This window comes from Phocoena sinus, chromosome 9 (genome assembly GCF_008692025.1).
Source record: "Phocoena sinus isolate mPhoSin1 chromosome 9, mPhoSin1.pri, whole genome shotgun sequence".
Taxonomy (NCBI): Eukaryota; Metazoa; Chordata; class Mammalia; order Artiodactyla; family Phocoenidae; genus Phocoena; species Phocoena sinus.
In genome coordinates, this window is record NC_045771.1 from 46867006 (window position 1) to 46894754 (window position 27749).

Consider the following 27749-nt stretch of genomic DNA (forward strand, 5'->3'; position numbering starts at 1 on the left):
AAAGTGTATTCTGTTGTTTTTGGATGGAATGTCCTATAAATATCAATTAAGTCTGTCTTTTTTAATGTATCATTTAAAGCTTATGTTTCCTTATTTATTTTCATTTTGGATGATCAATCCATTGGCGAAAGTGGGGTGTTAAAAGTCCCCTACTATGAATGTGTTACTGTCGATTTCCCCTTTTACGGCTGTTAGTATTTGCCTTATGTATTGAGGTGCTCCTATGTTGGGTGCATAAATATTTACAGCTGTTATATCTTCTTCTTGGATTGATCCCTTGATCATTATGTAGTGTCTTTCTTTGTCTCTTGTAATAGTTTTTGTTTTAAAATCTATTTTGTCTGATATGAGAATTGCATTGCTACTCCAGCTTACTTTTGATTTCCATTTGCATGGAATATCTTTTTCCATTCCCTCACTTTCAGTCTGTAGGTGTCCCTAGGTCTGAAGTGGGTGTCTCTTAGACAGCATATATACGGGTCTTGTTTTTGTATCCATTCAGCCAGTCTATGTCTTTTGGCTGGAGCATTTAATCCATTTACATTTAAGGTAATTATTGATATGTATGTTCCTGTCACCATTTTCTTAATTGTTTTGGGTTTGTTATTGTAAGTCTTTTCTTTCTCTTGTGTTTCCTGCCTAGAGAAGTTCCTTTAGCATTTGTTGTAAAGCTGGTTTGGTGATGCTGAATTCTCTTAGTTTTTGCTTGTCTGTAAAGCTTTTAATTTCTCCATCAAATCTGAATGAGATCCTTGCTGGGTAGAGTAATCTTGGTTGTAGGTCTTTCCCTTTCATCACTTTAAATATGTCCTGCCACTCCCTTCTGGCTTGCAGAGTTTCTGCTGAAAGATCAGCTGTTAACCTTATGGGGATTCCCTTGCATGTTATTTGTTGTTTTTCCCTTGCTGCTTTTAATATTCTTTCTTTGTATTTAATTTTTGAGAGTTTGATTAATATGTGTCTTGGCATGTTTCTCCTTGGATTTATCGTGTATGGGACTCTCTGTGCTTCCTGGACTTGATTAACCAGTTCCTTTCCCATATTAAGGAAATTTTCAACTATAATCTCTTCAAATATTTTCTCAGTACCTTTCTTTTTCTCTTCTTCTTCTGGGACCCCTATAACTCAAATGTTGGTGCATTTAATGTTGTCCCAGAGGTCTCTGAGACTGTCCTCAATTCTTTTCATTCTTTTTTCTTTATTCTGCTCTGCAGTAGTTATTTCCAGTAATTATTTTCCAGGTCACTTATCTGTTCTTCTGCCTCAGTTATTCTGCTATTGATCCCTTCTAGAGAAATTTTAAGTTCATTTATTGTATTGTTCATCATTGTTTGTTTGCTCTTTCGTTCTTCTAGGTCCATGTTAACTGTTTCTTGTATTTTCTCCATTCTATTTCCAAGATTTTGGATCATCTTTACTATCATTATTCTGAATTCTTTCTCAGGTAGACTGCCTCGTTCCTCTTCATTTGTTAGGTCTGGTGGGTTTTCACCTTGTTCCTTCATCTGCTGTGTGTTTCTCTGTCTTCTCATTTTGCTTAACTTACTGTTTTTGGGGTCTCCTTTTTGCAGGCTGCAGGTTCGTAGTTCCCGTTGTTTTTGGTGTCTGCCCCAGTGAGTAAGGTTGGTTCAGTGCATTGTGTAGGCTTCCTGCAGGAGGGGACCAGTGCCTGTGTTCTGGTGGATGAGGCTGGATCTTGTCTTTCTGATGGGCAGGTCCACATCTGGTGGTGTGTTTTGGGGTGTCTGACCTTATTATGATTTTAGGCAGCCTCTCTGCTAATGGGTGGGGCTGTATTCCTGTCTTGCTAGTTGTCTGGCATAGGGTGTCCAGCACTGTAGCTTGCTGGTCGTTGAGTGGAGGTGGGTCTTGGCTTTGAGATGGAGGTCTCTGGGAGGTTTTTGCTGTTTGATATTACATGGAGCTGTGAGGTCTCTGGTGATCCAATGTCCTGAACTTGGCTCTCCCACCTCAGAGGAACAGCCCTGATGCCTGGGTGGAGCACCAAGAGCCTGTCATCCACATGGCTCAGAATAAAAGGGAGAACAAAAGAAAGAAAGAATGAAAAAGATAAAATAAAATGAAATGAAATAAAAGAATGTTATTAAAATAAAAAATAATTATTAAAAATTGTTTTTAAATAATTAAAAAGAAAAGAAAGAAAGAAAGAAGAAGGCAACCAAACCAAAAAACAAATCCACCAATAACAAGTGCTAAAAACTATACTAAAAAAAAAAAAAAAGGACAGACAGAACCCTAGGACAAATGGTAAAAGCAAAGTTATACAGACAAAATTACAGATAGAAGCATATACATACACACTGACAAAAGAGAAAAATGGAAAAAAAATATATGTCTTTGCTCCCAAAGTCCACTTCCTCAATTTGGGATGATTTGTTGTCTATTCAGATATTCCACAGATGCAGGGTACATCAAGTTGATGGTGGAGATTTAATCCGCTGCTCCTGAGGCTGCTGGGAGAGATTTCCCTTTCTCTTCTTTGTTTGCACAGCTACTGGGGTTCAGCTTTGGATTTGGCCCCCCTCTGCGTGTAGGTCGCCTGAGGGTGTCTGTTCTTCGCTCAGAGAGCACGGGGTTAAAGTAGCAGCTTATTTGGGGGCTCTGGCTCACTCAGGCCTCGGGGAGAGAGGGGTATGGAGTGCGGGGCGAGCCTGCGGTAGCACAGGCCGGCATGACGTTGCACCAGCCTGAGGCGCGCTGTGCGTTCTCCCGGGGAAGCTGTCCCTGGATCACGGGACCCTGGCCGTGGCCGGCTGCACAGGCTCCCGGGAGGGGAGGTGTGGAGAGTGACCTGTGCTCGCACACAGGCTTCTTGGTGGCACCAGCAGCAGCAGCCTTAGTGCCTCATGCCCGTCTCTGGGGTCCGCACTGTTAGCCGTGCCTCCCGCCCGTCTCTGGAGCTCGTTTAGGCGGTGCTCTGAATCCCCTCTCCGCGTGGACCCTGGAACAATGGTCTCTTGCCTCTTAGGCAGGTCCAGACTGTTTCCCGGACTCCCTCCTGGCTAGCTGCGGCGCACTAGCCCCCTTCAGGCTGTGTTCACACAGCCAACCCCAGTCCTCTCCCTGGGGTCTGGCCTCCACACCCCGAGCCTCAGCTCCCATCCCCCACCCACCCTGGCAGCTTAGCAGACAAGCCTCTCAGGCGGGTGAGTGCTGGTCGCAGATGTGCCATCTTCAGCATGTCATTTAAGTCCCTTGGGCATTATTTTCCAGTTTATAAACTGGAGAGAGAGATGAACTAAACTGAGTATCCAAGGTTTAATATGTCATCTTCCTTCAGACTACACTGTCTCTCTTAACAAACCCAGCATTCTCTTATCATCTTAGCTCCAAGCCTGAGGGTCACTTCTGCCCTATTCCTCCAGGTCAATCGCTAAATCCTACCCAATCACCCTCATTTCTACTTCCGGCTTCAAATGTTCCACCGTGCCCGCACCAGGGCATGAAGTCATGGAAAGGACATGGGGTCAGGCAGACCTGGCTCAGGACTTATTTGCAGTATTTTTCTAAGTGAAGTGTTTAGCACGTGACCTTGGTTTATTCATCTGTGAAATGGGGAATAATGCCTCCCCTCTTGCCTTCCCACATCATCTTGCCCTTGTATTTCAACCTTCCCTCTTCCCTTATCATGTTTCAGATGGCTGCATCTTCCTGAAGTACTGTTTCTACCTGTCCTTTCCTCCTATTTAGAAACCCCTAGAGATTCCCTACAATAACAACTTGAAACTCTCAGGCTTGGCTTGGTTTAATAATCTAATCCCATCCTAACAACACCCCAGTATAACCTCCTGCTCCCAGAAAAGAACCCTCCTTTTTAGTCCTGCTGGTTTCTTCATTGAGGGTTCCTTCTGTTCCCTCACACCTTACTCTTTCTGTCCAGGCCAATCCCACCCACCCTTTGGTTCCTCCTTTTCCATGAAGTCTTCCCTGACCACTCCTGAAAAAGGATTCTCTACATTTTTCTTGACAAAGGTATGCCTGTCTCCTCAAGTTTTACACCTTCCTCACTTTCTTACTTTCTTCTCTTAATTTTTGGCGGCTTATACTGGCCTCAGAAGTTGAACGGCTGGACTCCATCCAAGTTGTAAATACTGGCCAGCAGAGGCAGAAAAGCAACAGGACATCTGTGGTGTCAACCTGGATGACCAAAGACTAACATTACTGGTCAGGGGTGCCCCAAATTTGCCTTTAAAATTCCAGTAAAGACACCAGAGGGTGATAGGTAACATCTAACTACACCTAGGGACCAGCTATATGCATTGTGGTCTCTCTAAGCCTTGTCAAGCCAGTCTCAGAATAACCACATAGAAGCTTCAAGGTCAAAATCACAAACTTACCTGGAAGGGCATTTTTGTAGTTGAGAAAGATGTTCACTAGACTATGACCTCCTTGAGAACAAGGATCATGTTGTACTCAAAACAGTATTCCCAACAACCCACATAGGGTCTGGTAAGAAGTTGATAAGCAGTGTTTTTTAATCATTTATTCTCAGTAAATGAAAGATTGATTGACTGGGGGCTATTAGACCATGTTAAAAGTAGATTGCTGAAACCATTTCTCTGATATCTAAAGATCAAAACAGAGCCATCCTTGTCTTGGACTATATAGGAACAATTCTACCTGAAGGACATGGAATAGATTCTCAAGCAAATGGAATTTTGCTCCCTCTGATGTGATAGGAATACTGAGAACGGTCAGCCCTCTCTCTGGCTAACTCTGTATTATCCATTTCTCCTTCTCTCCTGGTACTTTTATACCCTCCAAGGCCAACTTGAAAATGGATCTGGGGAGAAAAATGCCCAACCATCATGGTAATTTTTGGACTCACCTTCCCTATTGTCTCCTTCATCTGTCTTGCATACAAAAATAGCTCCACTGCTGGTTTTTTTGGTCTCAAATCTATTCCTAACGGAATTTAACTAGCTTTTTTGCTCAATTCTAAATAAGATGAAAGTAATCGTAACAGGAAGTGGTGAGGATTAAACACTGAGAGTACAGTCTGAGAACAATGGTACCCAGGCTTCTTCCATCCACAGACCACTTCAATCACATAATACTCCATGGATCACTCCTAGTATCTCCAGTCACATCACACATCAGAATCAAGGGGAAGATGGGTATTTCTTTTGATGCAGTGGCAATGAGGCAATGGTTTCACATCTCTTATGTTCCTTAACAAATTATTAATTAATTTTTGCTGGGAGCAAAAGTACATACCAGTGGTACACAGAATTACATGATCTGTAATCACCATTCATCCACAAGGATGACTGTCATAGGGCTGTAGAGTCACTTCCAAAATTCTGATGGGTTATTTGAATCTTTTCCTTTATAATTTATACCCTTCCAACTTCCAAAAGGACGATTTAAGGAATTCAGGATACATATACTCTCACAAACCATAAGGAGCCACAATTCACACAGAGGCAATACAAACTGATTTTTTCCCTGGTATCATTAACCAGGAAAACCTAACCTGAAGTGAATTATGTACAAGGCACATTCATATATGTGATCCATTTCACCTTTATAACAAACCTAGTATGGCTATTATTCTTGCTGTCACAAAACTGAGGCTCAGGGAGATTAAGTAAGAGCTAAACTACAAAAAAACTTTTAGAAAAAAAAATAGGACCTAGGGTTAGGCAAAGGTTTAAGATTTGACACTAAATGCACAAGCAATAAGAGAAAAAAACTGATAAACTAGACGTCAAATTTTAAAACTTTTGTGCTGCAAATGACACCATAAGAAAGTGAAAGACAATCTACAGAACAGGAAAATATATTTGCAAATAATATATGATAAGGAACTTGTATCTAGAATAAAGAGCCCTAACAATTCCATAATGAAAAAATAACCCAATTAACAAATGGGCAAAGGATGTAAATAGACATTTCTCCAAAGAAGATGTACAAATGGCTAAATAAACGCATGAAATGATGATCAACATCATTAGTCATTAGGGAAATATAAACCACACTGAGCTACCACTTCACACTCACGAGGATAGATATAATAAAAGAGATAGACAATAACAAACGTTGGTGAGGCTGTGAAGAAACAGGAGACTTCTTTCATTACTAACAATAATGTAAAATGATGTAGCCACTTTGGAAAAGTTTAGCAGTTCCCCAAACTGTTAAAAGAGTTACCACATGACCCCACAATTCTACTCCTAGGTTTATGTTCAAGAGAAATGAAAACACGTCCACACAGAAACGTGACACAAATGTTTACAGCACCATTACTCATAATAACCAAAAGAATGGAGCAACCCAAATGTTCATCAGTTGATGAACAATCAAAATGATATATACATACAATAGAAAATTATTTGTTAATAAAAAGGAATGAAGTACTGATACATGCTACAACACTGATGAATCCAAAAAAACATCACAGTAGGTAAAAGAAGCCAGTCACAAAAGACCACATAATGTATGATTCCATTTATATGAAATGTCTGGAATAGGCAAATTTATACAGACAAATTAGTGGTTGTCAAGGGCAAGAGGGGGTGGGGGGAATGGTTGATAACGGGTATTTCTTTTTAGGATAATGCAAATGTTTTAAAATTGATTGTGGTGATGGTTATACACTGTAAATATATTAAAAACCATTGACTAGTATACTTTAACTTTTTGTGTGTGTTTTTTTTTTGCGGTACGTGGGCCTCTCACTGTTGTGGCCTCTCCCGTTGCGGAGCACAGGCTCCGGACGCGCAGGCTCAGCGGCCATGGCTCACGTGCCCAGCCGCTCCGCGGCATGTGGGATCTTCCCGGACCAGGGCACGAACCCGTGTCCCCTGCATCGGCAGGCGGACTCTCAACCACTGTGCCACCAGGGAAGCCCTTGACTAGTATATTTTATTTAAATGGGTGAAATTCATGAGAGGTTAATTCATATCTCAGTAAAGATGTTAAAAAAAAAAAAAAAAAAAAAGGTTGACTAGTGGTTGTGAGACCGTGAGAATCTTGCTCTGAATCACTCACATTCCAGATGGCCTCTTGGCACTGTTTACACAGTACAAACATATATGGACAAGCATCACCTTCTTCCACCTGGGGGGGTAAGCAAAATTATAGCACCTCCTTAGACAACCATCTGGTGAGCACGATGCAAGCTTTTGTTATTTTTGGAACGCAGTGCTGCAATTTGCTTGTGTTTTACTGCACTGGAAGGGCCCAAGAAGCCTGCCACCGGCTAGAGCTCATGGCAGAAGCCCCCCTGTGTGCTGAGAGGGCAGGAAAGGGACCTAAAACTGAAAGTAGAAAGCTCAGAGCACAGCTCAGAAAATTTCATTGTGACAAAACATATGCACAACACCAGGCAAAGTCCTCCGTACTCCTGAATTCCTCCCCACCTCCCACTCCCAAATAAAGTCTGCTATTCTAGGTCGACATACTTTAAATATAGGCACATTATGAATCAGCTAGAATTATATAACGATCAAGAAGGAAGGACCTTTACAAGTATTATGTAATGAATGGAAAACAGACACTGCAGCCACTTACTAACTGTGTAACCTTGGGCTAGTTCCTTCCTCCACCTTTCTGTGCCTCAATGTCTTCATCTGGAAAATGGGAATAATAAAGGCAACTGCTTCCTAAAATTGCTGCAAAGATTAAATGAGTTCATCCATGTAAAATATTTAGAATAGTGCCTAGAACATTAGAAGTGTTAAGTATTTTTTTTTGGTTTTGTTTTTTTACTATTCTTACAATTATTAATGGGTAAATCTCATCACTTTTACGGAGGAAGATACTAAAGCTCAGAATGATAAAGTGACTGCAGCTGGCAGTGACAGAGCCGGCACTAGACTTTAGGACTCTTTGACTCAACTAGTGTTCTACTATAGAGCATTAACGTATAACCAAGCAGGTATAATATCCCTTGACTAACTTTTAGGGCTTGAAAGATACAAATAACAAACTTACAGTGCCTAGTGTTATGTCTCATACAATGCAGGTGTTTGTAAAATGTTTAATCCACCCACTTTCCATTCCGGGCTTAATCTTCTAATATGTGAAGAGAGGGCTGGACACTAAATCCCAGAATATCCAATGTTCTACTGCACAAAAGGCAGGATGGCTCAGCATGTTGAAGAAAATACACAGAAGCTCTTTTTCTTTTTCCTTTTCCTCTGATGGAGCACAGGGTACCTGAGTTTGCCTAATATATTAGGGAAAAGAGACTTTTCTTCCTTTCTCTTTCTGTATTTTAGCAGTACACTCATGCAAGCAATTTAGATACTGCTATTCTCAGGGCTTGATGGATGTTTCCAACTTTCAGTAATTGATACCTAACAGTTTAACTCAAGAGGCAAGGGAAGCTCACAAAATAACTACAGTATTTGGCAAAATACAATAAATGTAACCAAAATGAGCTTTTAAACAATCTCACCATTTCTCTCTTACACACACACAAACACATGCACGTGCATGCACAATCACTCCACAGTGTTTAAACCAGCCTATGGGGTCCTGCAATTTCAGGCCTGCCCTCCATCCCTGCAGTCTTGTTGGAGCCTCTTCTCAGCTCTCCAGCCATGTGGGTCTTCTTTCCTTTCCTTACACTTACCAGTTTTTTTTCCTGCTTTAGGGCCTTCACACTGACATTCCCTGAGCCTAAAAAGGTTTTCCTTATAGCCTCCAACTGCACTTCTGCTATGGCCTCACCACCTACCCAGCTTCTGTTTATCCTTCAGGCTCTGCTTAAATCTTTTCCTCAGTGAAGCCTTACCCAGCGACACAGACTAGCCTCTCCCATCCTCTCCCCTCAAATCACACACACTTGGAACTTGCTTCCAACCATGTATCCAATGAATGTCTGTCTCCCCCACCAGACTGTAAGCTCAAGAAAGGCAGGAGCAGTGTTTGTCTTGTTTTTGCCCTGTGCCTAGCACAGAGCCCAGCACACCAGTAGCTGGTGAATGAAATTAACAACATCCACCAAGGATTCAAAGGATCAGCTGATAAACTGTTTCCCTAACCTGTCCAGTCAAATTTGGACATAAGGCATCCCATATCAAGCTGTGGACATGACGGAAATAAACTACACAAACGGGTCATGTACTCCCTTCGGAGAAAAATTCAAAATGAACAAAAACTTAGACTGATATTACATGTATTTTTAAATTACTATGTGCAAAACCATAAGAAAAAAAATGTTACTTTTAAAAACAAGCTTCAGGAGAAGAAAATTAGTGATGTCTTCGTCAAAGCTTGTCATTAACACTCACACTGTGCTCTTCTGGGGAGACTAACTTGCATAGAAGGGTGGAAGAAACAAAAATGCATTTGCTCCAACTAGGCTATTACCGTTCCTTTCCAAAGTAAATGTGTCTCCTAAGGAAAGAGAATGTGCTGAACCGTAATTCTAAGTATACCCAGTGTGATGGGCTTCTATGAACAGTTTGTCCACAGAGAGGTGGCCTGTGGGCCATGGGAACAAGCAGCATGATGTAAGGACAGTCATCTCTGGCAATGGCTCCAGCGCCCCTTTTCTTCAGGGCTTCCACTATGGCATCACTCACAAAATTAACTTCTCTTACTTGGGGCAGAAAAAAGTAGACTCTTTTCCAACAGAACAGATGGTACAGGCACCACATGATAAAGATTCCAAAAGATCCTTCTAGAGAAATTTTGCTTTATTGAAGGATACATAAAAACAGTAAGGGGGGGAAAAAAGATATTTCATGACCAGGAAGTAGGTATCGTACCAAGAGACTAAACCTTCTATATAAAGGAGGAGGAGAAGAAGAAAGAAGAGGCAAAAAAAAAAAAAAAAAAAAAAAGGAGGGGGGGAGATGGAACAAAAGAAGGAAGAGTGTTGAGGATGAAAGAAAACAAGTTAAAAGGTGTGTGTGATGGAAAGGGGGGAAAGACCAAGACCAGCGACTAAATTTCATTCAAGGGCATAAGATTATACATCTTAGAGCTTAGAGATACCTCAAAAGCAAATTACTTGATCAAGCACCCTCCCTTTAGGTTAGGAGAACTTAGCCTCTGACATTCACCTGAGTCCAGCCATGAGGTATCCACATCTAATACAATCTCTTGACATCAAATGAAGGTCCTTGAAGCAAAGGGCAAGTCTTCTAAAATACCCCTCCTCACTCAGTTTCTACTAATGATCACAAAAAAAATAAACAGAACTCATCTGCAACCACACTATGCATAGGGAAGAGATTCTGGGTATACCCAACAGGTGCACTTCTGGCTGTGCTCTAGAACCTCATCAGTCACTATGCCAACTGCTCCTCCCAGACACAAATGTCCTTAAAACACCCCCAGAGGATCACACTACAACCTTAAAACAAACTGTCCTATGGTCCCCTAGGATGGGAAAATACATCTCTGCCACTCTAAGAGACACTGGGAATGTTTCTCATTTCAAATACATTGCTATTAAAATTTTAAGTGCCCACCTCATTTTCCATAATAAAAAGTTTAATTTCAAAAAAGTGCCTAGCACAGTTTCCAGAACACAGAAGGCTTTTATTTATATACTCATTTATGAAAATGCTCGTCCTGAATCATATTCGCAGCTGAAAAATAGTTACGACCTTCTCAAAATATGAAGTACTTCCACAAATTGGAAAGGGGGTGGGGTACTATTTTTAAGCCATTCTGCTTAGCGGGGCAAGAAAAGAGTTGCTAATGCTTGCATTCTATTTTACGGTAATTTCTGAGTCTGTAAAACAAAAAGAAATGCCCAGTGAGAAAACCAAAAACCTTGTGCATACTTTGGAACTGAGACGTAACTCTGATACCTTGGTCTGCACTCGGATGACTCTGCAGGTGACAAAGGGAAAGTGCTTGCTCTGGGGACTTTGTTTGAAAAAGGACCTTTCACCTCTGGGATTCCAGGTTACTGCCGGCATTTATTTGAAACCTTCTGAGACCAGCCCCTTCGCCAGAATTCGAGACTCCCAGAGGACCCCACTGCGGGAATCAGCGCCTCCCTCCCACTGCCACCGAGGGCATCGTGCCTTTCAAGTCACCCCACATCTCAGGATTTCTTAGCTTTCCTCGAAGTGAGGAAAGCTACGGCCCTCACCCAGCCCCTACGGGGGGCTGTGTCTGTATAGCACGGGAGACATAGAACTGCTGTGGGGAAACATTCCCGGTCCGCGCAGGCCTCTCTCTCTGGTCTCAGGAGGGACCATGACCCCGACCCCCTGAAGGCGCGTCCCGACGCCACCCTCCCGCGGCTCAGACAAAGGACCAGAATCCTGGCACGCCTCCCACTCACCGCTCAGATAGTTGGTCCACTTGTACAGCACCCCCTCCATGGCGCCCGCGGCCACCTTGCCCTCGCCCGCCGGCCCCCTCACTGCCCCAGGCCCCAGGAGGCGAGGAGCACCGGCAGCAGGGCCATTGCCCGGCGCTGCCGAGCCGGCCACTCCCGGCGCCTAGGCCCGGTGCGGGGACACCCCGCGGGCCTCACATCCCGGGCCCGGGGGCGGGGTCACTGTGGCGGCCTCCGCACGTGAGGACGCAGCCGGCCGGTGGCCCGGCGCGGCGGGCCCGGCGCGCTGTCCTCAAGGAGGTCAAGGCACTGGGTGGGTCCGAGGGGCGGCTGAAGCCACCCAAGTGTCCCGAGTGAAGGAGCTGGTTGTTGGCGGCGCCACGGCGCCCTACCTGAGTCCTCGACCCACGGAGCTCGGGGCCCGCTCGCGCATGCTCAGTGCACCGCTTGCGCGTCTGTTCCCAAAATCCACCCCGGGGTTTAGAGGCGCCGGCGCCATGGCTGATGCAGTGAGAGAGGCCCGCGGGGAAAATGAGTCCTGGGTGGCAGGCTTGGGACTAAAGGCAGGGTGAGAAGGGAGGAGGGAGGCCTCTGGGACAACGGTGGAACACAGTCCTGACTCAGTGGTGCCGTAGATGGGTTCCATCTCCAGATGTTTGGGAGCCACCGTGGCCCCTTAGGGTGCCCCCTGGATTCTAGTCTTCAGGATTCAATTCTTATTCCAAGGCTAATTAAACCTACGCACTTAAAGACTATTGAGGTACCCAACAATAAGGCGTATAGAGATGATGGGAATTTCACGATAGAATACTGTGTGTGGCCAGCGAGCGTAAACAGATGTTGTCTAAACTGTAAAACCTCGCTACAGGAAGTGTGGTCCGCGCACGGCAGCACTGACATCACCTAGGAGCTTCTCGGAATTGTAGGATCTCGCCACAAGCCCAGGACCTCCCGAATCGAACTTTGCATTTTAACAAGATCTCTCGGGGGATTCCTATGCATATGAAAGTGTGAGAAAGGACTGTGCTAAGGATATTTGACTAGGGAAAATGTTAACTATAGATTTCAGCGGTAAAAGCAGGTTACGAAACACAGTATACAATAGGATCCTAATTGTTTTAGGCGTATGTCACAAAACCATGCACCAAAATGTTAAGATGATTATTTCTGGATGGTGGCGTTACAGGAGATCTTTTTCCTTTCTTTCTTTTTCTTTAGTGTAAGGTTACCAGATTTAGCAAATAAAAACACAGAACAATGAATTCGTTGTTTATCTGAAATTCAAATTTAATTCGGCTCCTTTATTTTAACTGGAAACTAGTGCTTTCCAGTTTCTTCCAAATCGACAATGAACACGTATTGCTTTTGAAATTATGCGAAAAATGTAAAATTAAAATTTTAAAGAAAGATGAGCCTGTGTAACTCGTAACTGTGATTACTACTTCTTGAAAGCGGAGGTCTGCACGTCCTTATCCTTGATAGAGGCTATTATTGACCCTCTACACTAAGGTCCTCTAAAATTATTAGCAACCATAATGTTGTGCGGCGTTGTAGAATGAATCAGATGGTTTGATGGCGGAGCTCAGTTGCTTTTGGGGCTGAACAACCTTAAGCAGGACGCTTAACCTCTCCTAGCTAAAATACACTTATCTTTTAATGGGATAAAAGAATCCGCCTTACCGGCAGTGTAGAGAGGCTCACGAAGAACGGGAAAGCACTTTGTGAAACCTAAACCACTGTTAAAGTCTTTATCGTTCATATCCTAAGTTAAATAATAAGCAATTACTATTGGGGGGGCCTCTCACCAACTGTGAGGGTAAACGAGTCTTTCCTGAGACCTTGGACTTCACACCCTGGCCGGGTTCTTTACAGCTGTGAATCTGTCGAAGTTTCCGGTTAGCTCCGCGTTCCACCCCTCTCTCAAAGTCCGAGGTTGTGGAATTCTGTAATCCTCCGGGCTCCAGGACCTCACCGGGTGGTTCGCCTCTGCGCTACCGCCCTGCTCGGCCGGGTGGTAAATTACATTGTTGTAGAGTCATTGGCTTGAGAGGCTCCTGAGGGACAGCACCGCAAGCCAACGGGAGCTCGCGCTTTCCAGGGGGCAGTGTTGTAAGAGCCAGTCAAGGGCCGGGTTTGGGTTTAACTCTTTAGAGGCGAGTTCGCAGTGCGTGGGAAAGTTGTCGGTGGTGAATGTGCCACGTCTGCTAGGAAGGGGGAGTCATGAACTTGCCTGAGGCTGTTGTCTTTAAGTCTTCAACTACATCCTTAACTCTATGAGGTCGGGGGGGCCCTTTTTGTGTTTTTGTAGCAACTTGTTTCCCGCCCTGGTAACATGAGGCTTTTCTTGTGGAACGCGGTCCTGACGCTTTTAGTCACTTCTTTGAGTGGGGCTCTGATCCCTGAACCAGAAGTGAAGATTGAAGTGCTCCAGAAGCCGTTTATCTGCCATCGCAAGACCAAAGGAGGGGATCTGATGTTGGTCCACTATGAAGGCTACTTAGAAAAGGACGGCTCCTTATTTCACTCCACGTGAGTAATTATACCCTGCAGGTAAAATAGTAAAGAACCCACCCACATATGCCAGCTCTTGGGCTGGAACAGTGGCGTGTACCAGCTTTATCTCTCTTGAAAAAAACTGAAATATCTAATTTCTTAGTTTGGGGAAAGGAAATTGTTTAAAGCCAATCTTATATAACAAGGACTTTGAAGGTCTTATCGGAAACAAGTGGTCAGGATAAAGCAGTAATTTTTTTAATTATAAAAATTAGAACTAGAATTTCTGAAATGCTGTAGAAATATCTAGGTGTATAATTAGGCAATGAGTAGAAAAGCCTTAAAGGAATTCTCAAACTTTGTTCCTGAGGGCAACTAACTCAATTCCATTTTTATTTTGGTGTAGGTGAAATTTACTTAAACTTTTCATAGCAACTTCATGAGCAGAATATACAATCATTTATTTGCTTGCTGTAGGTTATGTTAATGCTAGTCCATTGACCTAACTTTCTGATAGATGCCACTTCGGTCAAGGCACAGGACCACGATTTGTTTCATTATTTGCTTCTTTCTAGAAATTCAAAGACTTCATTGATGGGTGTGGGTGTGGTTATGGAAGATTAATTCAATACCTACAGTGAAGGATTTTCACGTGGTTACACTATCACTATTTCTGTTTTATAAAGAAAGAAATTGCAACATGGAAAACTTTTACAAGTGTAATGATTTCCAATTAGGCATTGATTCTCCAATTCCATTCCAAAAGTATTTACTGAACATTTCTTTACGTTAGGCCCTTTGTTTGACACTAGGGAGATTTTTAAATCTGGCTTCTCTCCATCCTCACCCATTCATTCATCTATTCATCAATCAAATCCTTAATGAGTCAGGCCCTGGGGATGCAAAGACGACTAAGAGTGGGTTCTTCTCCTCTAGAAGAACACTGTCTACAGCAGGGAGGAAGACAACTCATGATGTAAAGTACAGAATGTTCAAAGTGCTCACAAAGCATAATGGACTCTGGACATAATCATGCTCTGAGAGATGGGGAAAGAGAACGACTTCCCAGAGATCATAATTGAGATGGGCCTTGAAAGATGGGTGGAGGTTTCTTGGTGGAGAATGAGGACGGGAGGACATCCCAGGTAGGGGGAATGTCGTGAACTAAAGCAGTGAAGCTTCGTGGCCCTTCCTAGGCCTTGTTTTCTGAGAAACTGCCTTTACTGGGCATTCCGATCTGGTCTGTCATGAGGTTTTGAAGTCAGTGGCACTCTTCTCTGAACTCCGTTAGCCTTTGCAAAAAGTTCCAAGATGAGGGCATGCCACAGAATTCTCAACAGCCCTACCTTTTTTATCAACAAGGCCGGTGCCACAGTGGACAGTAAACAATATTATGATTTGCATTTGAAACTTCCAATTACATTTTTTATTTTTAGTCTGATCTTTTTTAGACCCAGCCTGCTTTCTTTCAGGTCTCAGAACCAAAAGCCTGTGTGGACCCTGGTGGTAACCACTTGACATTATTTAGCACTTTGCTACTAAAGTTCTAGTACCTGAAGAGGGGAATATTGTCATGCAGCCTCCATGTAAATGGCCCAAACCTGCTAACTCTCAGTATTATAAAGAAGTACCATCAAATGATCAGTTTATAAAGCATGTTCATTGTTTCGAGACCCGTAGCCTATGTGGTAAATAGCCTAAGTTCTTTACCATGACAAGAAACGTGCCAAAACTGTAGGCAGGGCTGGGTGGTAGATTCTTTCTTCTTTCTTTATTCTTTTCTAGCCTTCCCCTATTTTCTATGGTTGCCATTTTGCTACTTTGATCTGGGGGAAATTAAGGAAAAGAAGTGATGGCCTTTACCTAGATTTAGTAACCATGGTACCTGTGAAGCCTAGTAGAGTGACTTCCGTTTCTCAACTACAAGACATCCTTGAATGGGACACTTTCCTTATTGCACTAAGAGGGAGCTAACTGGGGCTCAGACACTACTCAGCCCACAAGCCCCTCCAGTAGCTCAGCAGGTTGGTTTTCTTAGGCTGGTCTCTCTCCAACTCATAAGCCAGGATATCTTGACCATTTCCTTCTTCTCCAGTCCTTGAGGGGCCACTCCTCCAGACTTCCTTGCATAGCCCCACAATAAACGCCTGGGGAGAGAACTAGGCCAGGGTCTGAGTGGGGATTCAGGGTTGAAGAGCTGCCTCTTGCACCTATCAGAGCCATCAGCAGGCTATACATCAGGAAAGGTTGTAGGCAGGATATAAGACACTGCGCTCCTGACTCCACTGTGCATGTGGGCATGGACCCGTGAGCATTGGCAGTAAATTCTTAGCTTCTCATTCTCCTTCCCAAACTCATCCACTTTCCATTTTTTTATCCCTTTTCTGCATCCTAGTGGTCTTCCTGGGACAGCATCATTTTGTGATTAAGACTTTGACTTTGGAGTTGGGTCAGATACTGGCACACCCCTCTGTACAATGGGGTAATAATGGTACTTATCTCATATTATCATTGTTAGACTTAAAAGAAGCAAAGCATTTAGGATAATACCTGTATACAGTAAATGCTGAGAGTTTTTATTATTATTCCCTCTGCTAGCTCTAGCAACTTCAGCTATGTGAAATTTGCATCAAGAAAGGTGGGAAGTGAAGTGAATTACTATAGAGTTTGACATGTGCATGTCTGCTATTTTCATTAATTTCCAAACTAATAAAATTAATCAGTCATGGGTGGCAATGTTACACCACAGCAATAAAAAAATAATGATAAAGTTACTGAGGAGTTCTAATGTGTTTTCTTTCTACTGTAGTCACAAACATAACAATGGTCAGCCTATTTGGTTTACTCTGGGCATCCTGGAGGCTCTCAAAGGTTGGGACCAGGGCTTGAAGGGAATGTGTGTAGGAGAGAAGAGAAAGCTCATCATTCCTCCTGCCTTGGGATATGGAAAAGAAGGAAAAGGTAATAACAATTCTACATTTTTACTACAGCATTAGAATTCTTCTCTGGATTAGGGATAGAAGTTACTAACTACTATGTATTTTTTTCTAGAAGTAAATAGAGGACTTGTATATCTTAGGAAAATATAATTGTCTTGATTAGCATTTGAAATAGCCAATTAAGGCCATAATAGGTAAATGGTCAACTGAGCTAATAAGGAAAAATGTTCTGTAATCTCAACTCTATTATTAATATTGCTCACCAATATGGCGGGTTTTGTTTGTTTTTGGCTGCACCACCTGACATGTGGGATCTTAGTTCCCCAACCAGGGATCGAACCCATGCCCTCTGCAGTGGAAGCACAGGGTCTTAACCACTAGACCGCCAGGGAAGCCCCTGGTGGTTTTTTTTAATGGTGGTATTATTTCCGTAACATGATGTTTACCATTTTAACCATTTTTAAGTGTACAGCTCAGTGGCATTAAGTACATTCACATGGTTGTGCCAGCGTCACCACTATCCATCTCTAAGACGTTTTTATCCTCCCCAGTTGAAACTTACCAATTTGTTTTCACAATGCAAAAAGAAAGACTACTCAACGTAATTGTTTTGATGAGTCAAACATTTGAAATATAGATTATTAAGGCATTAAATGCAGTTTTAGATGTGGGCTCTGTGTGACTCACAAATGAAGTCTCCCACGACAGAGCTCTTATGGGAGTTAATTTTCATCTTTGTTTTAAAGTTGTTTTATAAAGTTTTTGATAATTTATTTAAATGAATAATGGAGTGACATGAAATGAGTTTAATAAAGCAGAAGCAAGTGGGCTAGTTGGTCCAGGGAGCCTTTGTGCTAGTTGTTCTAGGGCAGCCAATAACACCTGTTGTTTAGGTGGGAACCCCATGCAGTTTTCCAAAGGGCTATTTACAAGAAGCCTGAAGATGTTTACATGCATGTATCCTGTAATTCCTTTATTAGAATCTTACCTAAGGTAATAGTCTGGTATTAGGAGAAAGGTTCATAAACAGGGATGTCCATCACTTGTTATTTCTTTTTTTTTTTAAACATCTTTATTGGGGTATAATTGCTTTAACTTGTTATTTCTAATAGCAAAAAGAATGGAACCATCTTAAGTGTATAATGAAAAGGGTGTATCTAGATAAAATATGGCCCAGTTATTTTTTAATGGCATTTTAAAGATTTTAAAAATTACATCTAAAATATGTGTGATATAATGTTATATTTATAAAGGTAGAAAATGAAGATATATATATTATGATAGTAAGTATTAGGAAAAAATATATACACATACAAAGTGAATCACAAGGAAATAAGTAAGAATGTTAATAATGGACAGTGGTTCTGGGAGTTATTTTTATTTCTGGTTCTGTCTCTTCCACATTCCCTACAATGGGCACATATTATATAATGAGAAAGAAAAAAAATTTTAAGAAGTTATCAGAACTAGACAGAAAACCACTCTGACGTAGTAGAAACACACACTTCACAGCATCCTGAAGTCCAAGCTTAACCATTTACAAGGTGGGGATTATGATTTCCTAGCCCCAGTGTACTGGGAAGAAAATAGGTGTCATATGTGAAGTATTACATATTCTAAATGCATCTTGCTATGTAAATCTTATGCATAGAATAGGATTTACTAACAAAATCCAATTCTTATTTTCATAATGATCCTTTTAGAGAAGTATCTAGAAAATGTTTCTCTGATGTTTAAACATTTCTTTCACTTTCCTGTATCTTTGTCTCACTTTTAATATTTATGTATATAGTATTAGTCCATTTCTCTTTCTCCATACTCTATTTGACTTGATTTATTTTATAACAAGTAGAGATCTGAATCTGAGTCATTTCCTTCAAACAGAATACCATGAAACTAATTCTGCTAATACATATTTAAACACTAATTTTGTAGTTTTTTAGTACCATGTTTGCATGCCTCCTTTTGGAAAGATACCAGTTTTATCGATGACCTCTAGTGCATGCCCTTCTCTGTCTAGATCTGGAATGGTAAGCTTCGGCACACAGTGTAAGTTTTGTTCTTTTGGTGCTTACAGATGCTCTTTAATGGGATGAGGGGGTGGGGCACTGAGAAATATTTGTAATGTTTACCCGGACCTGTATGTTAAATATAGTTATAAAGAAACACATTGAAAAAAAATTGTCCATGTTTCCCAGAAGTTTTTTGTTTGTTTTGGTTTTGGTTTGGTTTTTTTTAAGATCCCTGGGGCTCTAACAAAGCTCTTTTCACTTAAAAAATTTTTTATCTCCCTTCTCAGAAATTTGCTTTAACGTCTCCCCTCCCATGGAACTTCCTTAACATGTGTTAAATTTGCTTCCAGATGAGAAAACTGAGGCTTAAAGAGGGGCAGATGTGAGCCTCAATCCCAGTGTGAAACCAGAGCTCATTCAGTTATATACTGCCTCCCAGTGGTGGAAACGGCAGTACTATATGTATTTCTAGGCCAGGACTTTTTGACCCAAAAGTTAGTAAATCATTTGTACTATAATTAACTCTGAATTATCTAAAGCCCATTAAGTCATTCTTGACATATAACATGTAACCTCTTAATTATATTTGAAATTTAATACTCAGACCATGAGGCATATCTGTGTGTGCAAAACAATTTTTAATTGCAAAGCCAAAAACACATTGTTTTTGATCTAATAGTTTGGATTGTTCCTTACTTATTTTGTTTGAATAAACTATAAGTAATTTCTATATATGGGACAATCTTAGAAAGGCTCTTTATTTAATTCAATTAAAACAGTATTTTGTTCAGTACCACAAGTTTTCTATCATCAAAACTTTGGGATCTATTTAATAAAACTTAATCCCTCTCTCTCTTCATGTCAGGTAAAATTCCCCCAGAGAGTACACTGATATTCAACATCGATCTCCTAGAGATTCGAAATGGACCAAGGTCCCATGAATCATTCCAAGAAATGGATCTTAATGATGACTGGAAACTCTCTCAAGATGAGGTGATCTTTCCTTTTTCTTTCTTCCTTTCTCTCTTTCCTTCTCTCTCTCCCCCCTCTTCCTTTTTTCCTCCCTTCCTCCCTCCCTCCCTTCCTTTCTTTTAGCTCACTTTTTAAGAAATATATTTTAAAATAAAATTTATTTTTATTTGTGCAAAATGTTATTTATAAGTTTTCTTAAACACTGATGCTTTGAAAATTGACTTTTTTTCATAGGAAATCATTGTTTTGGAGAGAAATATATTGAGACTTTTCATTCTTTTGCTTTTTTTCTCCTTAATGCTTAGGGTTCAGTATATCTTGCTCTCGCCCAGAGTTTTTGAAGATCTGTTTTGCCAAGACAATTCCCGTTTTGGAGCTACGATATAAGAAACATAGATGTCCTGCAAAATATCTCACGTGGACAGTTTCTGTTTAAAACTTTAGACTGGCTGTTAAATGAGTTGCATAGTGATTTTCTAGCAGTTAGCATCAGCAAGCCGATCACATGCTCAGTTTTGCTCAGGTTAGGAGAACCCAGTCTGGATTTTCCACAGTAGAAGACCTTTCCTAGCCCACACAGGGTCCTGGTGTTGAGTAAGGAGAAAGGAAGAAGACTTCTCTCTATAATTTATTTAGGTGTTTGCAGCCGTTGGTACACATACCTGTCTTAGTCTGGCTTCTGTGGGGAAAGAAGTGGAGGTAGATATCTAGCCCTATGTTTTTTGTCTACCCGTATTCTCCATTCTGGCTTGGCTGATCAGAAATCAAGTCCCTTTTTATGCTTTCATCAATTTCATTCTAATGGCTAGGAAATGATTGTCTTTTTTTAAAAATATAAATTTATTTATTTTTGGCTGTGTTGGGTCTTTGTTGCTGCGCACAGGCTTTCTCTAGTTTCAGCAAGGGGGGCGGGCTACTCTTCGTTGCAGTGCATGGGCTTCTCATTGCAGTGGCTTCTCTTGTTGTGGAGCACGGGCTCTAGGCACGTGGGCTTCAGTAGTTGTGGCTCGTGAGCTCTAGAGCGCAGGCTCAGTAGTTGTGGCGCACGGGCTTAGTTGCTCTGCAGAATGTGGGATCTTGCCAGACTGGGGATCAAACCCGTGTCCCCTGCACTGGCAGGCGAATTCTTATCCAGTGCGCCACCAGGGAAGTCCCAATGATTAAGTGTTAAGACATGTTGTTGTAAACCACAGGGTCATGATCCACAGCTACTAAATTCATAACACCTCAGAGTGTTATCAGTCATGGACATTTTTCTATCCAAGATAAATTTGAATTCCCTTTCATTAAAAAAATCTTGAATAAAAAACATTCACATGGTTCAAAAAAATCAATTCAGGGCTTCCCTGGTGGCGCAGTGGTTGAGAGTCCGCCTGCCGATGCAGGGGACACAAGTTCGTGCCCCAGTCCGGGAAGATCCCACATGCTGTGCAGTGGTTGGGCCCATGAGCCATGGCCGCTGAGCCTGCGCGTCCGGAGCCTGTGCTCCGCAACGGGAGAGGCCACAACAGTGAGAGGCCCGCGTACCGCAAAAAAAAAAAAAAAAAAAATCAATTCAATATAAAAAGATTTATTAAGAAGTCATTCTCCCACCCACATCCTCTTCTACCATGTGACCTCTCCCTTCATATCCAGTTTTACTAGTTTCTAACAAACCCTTCCAGTGTTTCTTTATGCAAATACCAGCAAGCATGAATATATATTCTTATTTCCCCCTTGCTTACACAAGAAGTAGCATACTATACATACTGTTTGACATCTCACTTTATTCACACAATATACCCTGGAGACATGCTCTACATTAGTCCATAGAGTTTCATTATTACTGCCCCCCCGCCTTTTTTTTTTTTTTTTTTTTGGTATGTGGGCCTCTCACTGTTGTGGCCTCTCCCGTTGCGGAGCACAGGCTCCGGATGCGCAGGCTCAGTGGCCATGGCTCACGGGCCCAGCCGCTCTGCAGCATGTGGGATCTTCCCGGACCGGGGCACGAACCCGTGTCCCCTGCATCGGCAGACGGACTCTCAACCACTGCGCCACCAGGGAAGCGCCCCCCGCCCCCGCTTTTTAACAACTGCATTAAATCCCCTTAATCTTAAAAATAAATATACACTATATGTTTGCATGTTGGTGGTAGGGGGAGGAGAGAAGATTTGAAAGTGCTGATCTAACAGAGGAATAATAGGGATATGATTCAAAATGAAAATATAGGTTGAATTGCATTATGGTGAATCTAGTAGGTAACTGAGGGCAATATTTTGTTTATATATTTAAATATCTGTATAAAAATGGAAACTCTTAGTCTTAAATACTCATCAGGCTGGATTTTGCTTTAATTTCTGAGATCGGAAGGTCATGTGGCGTGATTACAGCCAGTCCACAGCAGGTACTATTCCCAGACGCCTATTTAAAATTTAAAAAGGCCATCATTTAATCTGATTTTAAGAGAAATATCTGGAATTCTGACCCGTCTTAGAAAACAAGATCTGGATAATTCGGTGGATTGAAAGATAGCAGTCTTTCAAATGCTTGGCTTTATTTAGACTCGGATTAAGAACACGTAATATGCTTTCACTGTGTGTTTTCCCCATGATATAAGCCATATCTTTGCCTCTGAGCAATATTTTGTGTCTCTACTGTAGCACTATAGCAACAGCTTTTAAGGGGAGAAATGCCTTATAATTCTTTTACTATCATTAGAAATATATCATAAGGTAGTTGTTATATATAACTAAATGCACTACCCGTCCAGTCTGTGATACTGATTGGCTCGATGTGGGTGTCCTATGAATTAGAATTATTAATGTGACTCATTATTTTGTAGGTTAAAGTGTATTTAAAGAAGGAGTTTGAAAAGCATGGTGCAGTGGTGAATGAAAGTCATCATGATGTTTTGGTGGAGGATATTTTTGATAAAGAAGATGAAGACAAAGATGGATTTATATCTGCCAGAGAATTTACATATAAACATGATGAATTATAGACACATGTCTGCCCATTTTATATAGCATCCATCCTTAAAAGAGAGGGTAACCATCTCGAAAGAAAGTCTTATTTGTTAACTATGTTCTGTTCATGCTTTGGTCTTTATTTTTATATATTTTTCTGAATATTATTAGAAGAACCCCTTAGGGCTTCTAAGTACCCATTTCTTTCTGGTAGGTTATTAGGAAGAAAAAGTTGATTTGTCCTTGAATAGAAGACTTCTGGACCATTTTCCACTTTTACATATGAAGCCTTGTGTTTTACCTGCTTACTTGTAATTTTAAAATATTGCCACTGGGTGCACGCCCAACATAAGATCAGGTTATAGCACAAATCAGCACCCTCTGTTTCTTCTTCCCTCTGTTTTCTCCAAGTTAGATGCTGATATTTGAAAAGCCTTTTGCAATAGCCCAAGGCTTATTATTTTCATGTTGTAATGAAACAAGTGTGTCTGTAAGTGCCTTTGAGTCTCTGCTTGAGGAAAAGGGGAAGGTGGTTGCTGAGCTCTACGCTTAAGAGTTACTGCTTTACTGAGGAGATGTGCAAAGCTGAAATGAGTAAAGTTAATAATTTATAAATATGTTTGCATTGAAATATTCTGCCTGGGATTTAAGCTACATAAGGTTGGGTTCTTGGTGATGAATGACCTATTGTGATTAATAGAACAAATTATTTATGTGTTTATTTCTTCATGATAAAATGTGTCAAAGTATTGTAGAGGAGGTAAAGAGTTGTACTGAGTCGGTGTTTACCTTTTAAGGCTGGAAGATCACCCTTCCTGGTTCTTTAATTAACAAAGTCTATAACTAATGTATTATACTGTAGTAACGTTGTCTTATAAGAGAAATGAGTAATACAATAAAAATTTTCCTATTTCTGACTCATCAAAAAAATGAGGCAGACCCACAGCAGCTGCTACTGAATACAGGTCTATCCTGGATCAAAAAGTTGATGATTTTATAATTTTATCTTAAATTGGAATATTTCCTTAATACTTTAAAAAAGTGCCCAAATCTCCATTTGCTAAGAAGAATCCTTTATAAGTTTACAAAGTGATCTCAAGTGCATCACTGTCTGATTCTCATTAGTCTGAAGCCTATGGAAAAAAGAGGATAGATCTTAATGTACCTATTTTATAGATGAGGGAATTGTCATTAAGAGAGACTGACTGTTGTGCCCAAGGTCAACAACTAACTTATAGAACCAGATTTCTGTCCCCAAGTTAAGTATGTTTCTACTGCCCTCTACTTTTGAAAAAGTAAAAATTTTCTTTGAATTCGTTGGGCCTAATTCTCTCTTCAGTTTGCTCTCCTAGCAGTCAACTCTGTTTTTTGTCTCTGGGTCCTTATCCTTTGAAGATAGTTAACTGGCTGTTTATGGTGCTTTTGAATTCCCGTGATCCAGAAATGGCTCTGGTTTCATTGAATAATCTTGGGGTGAACACTGAATTGCCTCAAAAAACCTAGGGGTGAGAGGGTCCAGGTGTGTGTCTTAGTCCTTTCATTCCTGTTTACCTCTAGGTTTTGTTTTTTTTTTAATACTTATGAACAATTACTACAGCATATATAGACTACTTTCACCAATTATATATTGACATTTTTGTCACTAAAACATAAAGTTCTTGAGAAGAACATAAATAACACCTTTGTCTGATGAAATCACCTATATTTAGAAAAGTCTTAAGTTGTCACTGCTGTTTTCCTCAACCTGAAGGTGTTATAAGCCACAATACAGAAAGTTTTGGTCTGTATCATTGGGAGAAAGAAAGTAGCTTGTCTTGGGGTGCTATTTTGTATAAACATTACTGATGATGCTATCTGTGGTAGAGCAAGTAAAGTAAAAAGAATTTTGGTTATTCAGGTAGCATGTTTCTTTATCTTGTGTGAATTTGGATCAATTCCCCCCTAAATAGTTAGACACAAGTATGAAATGACAATATATAAATAGGTTATGGTTGTTTTTGTTACCTGCCTTTTTAGTTTAGCTGCATCTCTGCACCTTTTCATTCGTAAGAATAATCAGACATGAACTGTGACTTCACTTGTATATAATTTGACTCAGTAATACTGCTAAGATGTGTCATATTTAAATTTATACAACTCTGTTGTGGTATTCTTTTCAAAATAAAGTTTATTTGGGAAATAATTGGTTTTGTGAAAAATTCTTCAAGCCTCAATTTCCTCAGCAGCTTTATTGATTTTCTTAACTGTTACTCTAGGTTTTATGTTGAAATTAAGTGAGGAAAATGGACAGGTAATGAGAGGACGGGGTATGGTGACATTTTGAATGTGTCTCTGGTTATTCACTCTGTTTAGATATATGTGTAAGGAAAGCTGTGGTGTGGTTTAAATTGTTTTGAAATAAGCATCAAACCTTGAACATTGAGGGCAATAGTTAATGGTGAATTTTTTGGTAGTGGAGAGGTGTATGTGGTGTTTTGCTTTGTTTGGGTGGTAATTATTATTGTTTTGGTTTAGGAGTTTATTGTGTGTCACAGGTGGATATTATGACGACTAATGCCTACTGTGTAAATTAGTGCTATAAAATACCTTATGTAATTAAGTGAAATTCTGGGTTGCCATAAAAATAACAGGAAACAATGATTTCTGATTCAGATGGGTGACTAGCCATTTGAATCTTTCCTTGTGGAAATGAATTTGTACCTCTTATCTTATTTGATATACGGTATTGCTTACATCTGTAATGCTATTTAGATATCAGTATGCTGTCTCTCCACTGAATTGAGGATATGGGTGATTTCCCAGTGTTTGGAAACTACAAGAGAAGAAGGAACTTGGTGAACTGTTATGGGAAAAAATAACACCTTCTCACCTCTTGTTAAGAAAGCAAATTGTCTGAATGAACCTAGAGGTTTATTATACTGAGACAGAGAAAGACAAATATTATATGATATCATTTATATGTAGAATCTAAAAAATAATAAGAATGAATCTACATACAAAACAGAAACAGCCTCACAGACATAGAAAACAAACTTGTGGTTACCAAAGGGGAAGGCAGGGAGGGATAAATTAGGAGTATGGGATTAACAGATACACACTACATATAAAACAAACAAGGATTTACTGTATAGCCCAGGGAACTATATTCACTATCTTGTAATAACCCTATAATGAAAAATAAAGAATCAGAAAATATATATATGTATAACTAAATCACTTAGCTGTACACCTGAAACTAACACAATATTCTAAATCTATACTTCAATTAAAAAACATAAGCAAATTGTCATTATAATCATAACTCTGGGAAAAATAACAAGGGACTTGTTTTCCAGAGATGTAAAACACTTGGACGTAAGAGTTTTGTTTTGGTTTTGTTTCTTACCCACTTTAGTTTGAATTGAAATCTAAAATGTCAATCATGAATATAAATTAATATGTCCATTTGAAAACATTAAAATAATGGTACTTTTATTTCTTAATATCTATAGCATTCTTTTTAGTAGGATTTGCATATTCCCTTTTAGTACAATGAAACCCATACATTCTTACACATGGGTTTGCAGTCTTTATGTGAAGGTAAATTCTTTGCTCTCTTTAAAATATTATTTTGCCTCTGCTTTCAGCTTTGCCTCTGCAACCTCCCTCTCCTTGCTCCAGACTAATAGGAGAAAGAGACCTTAACAAACATTGGATTCATAGCTCAGTCTTCTTCAAATACAGAGAGAGGCATGCTTTGGTTCCTAAAGGCTACAGAAATGTAGTAGTGATTCAAATTTCGTGTACACTACAATCATGTGGGATATGTGTTAAAATTGCAGATTCCTAACCCTTTCCCCAGAAATTCTGATTAATTTGTGGATTGGGCTCATGAATCTGCATTTTAACCCACTTGATAGATGATACCGATGCAGGTGGTCTAAAAACCTTAATTTGAGAGACAATTAACTTCACTAATTCTCTGCCCTTGAATATACAGCCTCCTATGTTATTCTCTTCTACGAATATTCTTTTTTGCATTCTGGAAAACATTGGGCATTGGGACAACTAATTGTGCCTAAAAATGAATATACAGTTAAAGGATAAGTTGTGTGTAGAAACCATTTTCCCCAGGGTTAGAAAGTTTTTATGACTATGAATTCTTACAGCAGAAAGTTAGATGGTCAGTAAATCTATTCTGTGAACATCTTCTCTATGAGAAACGAGAAAAGAGCTCCAGACTTTCCCCCAATTATTCTTCTGTATTATTTTTTCAGAATTATCTACAACCCACCCCTTTAGAAGAATATACAGTTGAGATTTAGAAAAAATGAAACTATTCTCTTGAAAATATATAGACGTATATATGTGTATATATATAGTGCAAACTATATACTGTATATAAACTATAAACTGTATGTATAAAGTATGTGTATGTATATAGTATGTGTGTGTGTGTGTGTGTGTGTGTGTGTGTGTGTGTATGTATAGTTTTGTACCAAACATAGCCATTGAAATGCTCTCTCTAGTACATGATTTCCTCTCTCTGGAAACTTCTTTACTGTGGAAGAAGTCAAACTTCCTTTTTGTCAATTTGGGGTCTGTCATCCTCTACTTTGCTCAATTTTCTGTGTTTCACTTATAATTTAGGTAAAATTTCCTAGTAGTTCTCCATGTAAAACCAACAATAATCTTTTTTTTTTTACCCCTTTAGCTTGAAGGTTGCCAAGGGGTTAAGTGGCTCCTTTTGATATGCATAGATTATTTTTAGGGAAAGGATAAAAACTGTTGGAAGATTCCCAGAGATCTGCAACACGCAGCATGGTGTCTGTGGATTCCTTTGTTTACCAGTTCTTTGTGTCCCTGGACTGCTAATAAAGCCTCTGGCATAAAATGGATGCCTTTAGTGAGTATGAGTCAGCCAATAATTTACAAAGCCAATCTAAGTGCCTGTGAGCTAGACTACCGTCCATTTTATTTTATGATCTAAAAGCAAATGACATGAGATGTTAGCTGAGGTCTTATTTTAAAAATCTGGAGTAAAGTGAATGCTGTTCCCTTGGTCCCTAATAACAGGTAAATTATATTCCACTTGGGGATTTCTGGGAATTTACAAGTCCTTTTATTAATTTAG

The 27749-nt window shown here is 40.4% G+C and overlaps 2 protein-coding genes across 8 annotated transcripts in view; one reads left to right on the top strand and one right to left on the bottom strand.

Moving 5' to 3' along the window:
* Positions 1-11714, bottom strand: part of PLEKHA8 (pleckstrin homology domain containing A8) — a 76014-nt gene extending 64300 nt beyond the window's left edge. For 5 of the 6 annotated variants that reach the window (XM_032643330.1, XM_032643329.1, XM_032643326.1 and 2 more), the window contains exon 1: positions 11279-11679. In XM_032643330.1, coding sequence (XP_032499221.1) covers positions 11279-11318 — 40 coding nt within the window. In that variant the 5' untranslated portion in view covers positions 11319-11679. Of the gene's footprint in view, positions 1-11278 lie in introns of all 6 variants that reach the window. The other variant, XM_032643328.1, reaches the window with a different exon arrangement.
* Positions 11715-13435: 1721 nt separating this feature from the next.
* On the top strand, positions 13436-24818 carry FKBP14 (FKBP prolyl isomerase 14). Of its 2 annotated transcripts, none has more exons than XM_032643677.1 (4): positions 13436-13804; positions 16578-16729; positions 19585-19712; positions 22513-24818. In XM_032643677.1, the coding sequence occupies exons 1-4, from the start codon at positions 13608-13610 to the stop codon at positions 22669-22671; spliced, it is 636 nt and encodes a 211-aa protein (XP_032499568.1). In that variant the 5' UTR covers positions 13436-13607; the 3' UTR covers positions 22672-24818. The 2 variants fall into 2 exon arrangements, with proteins under 2 accessions (XP_032499568.1, XP_032499569.1); XM_032643678.1 differs by lacking the exon at positions 22513-24818 and adding an exon at positions 19997-20581.
* The last annotated feature ends 2931 nt before the right edge of the window (positions 24819-27749 follow it).

Coding starts and splice junctions, on each gene's coding strand:
- FKBP14 (XM_032643677.1), top strand. CDS start 13,608: ATGAGGCTTTTCTTGTGGAACGCGGTCCTGACGCTTTTAGTCACTTCT. Junction 16,730..19,584: donor ATATGGAAAAGAAGGAAAAG/GTAATAACAATT, acceptor TCTTCATGTCAG/GTAAAATTCCCCCAGAGAGT. Junction 19,713..22,512: donor GGAAACTCTCTCAAGATGAG/GTGATCTTTCCT, acceptor ATTATTTTGTAG/GTTAAAGTGTATTTAAAGAA.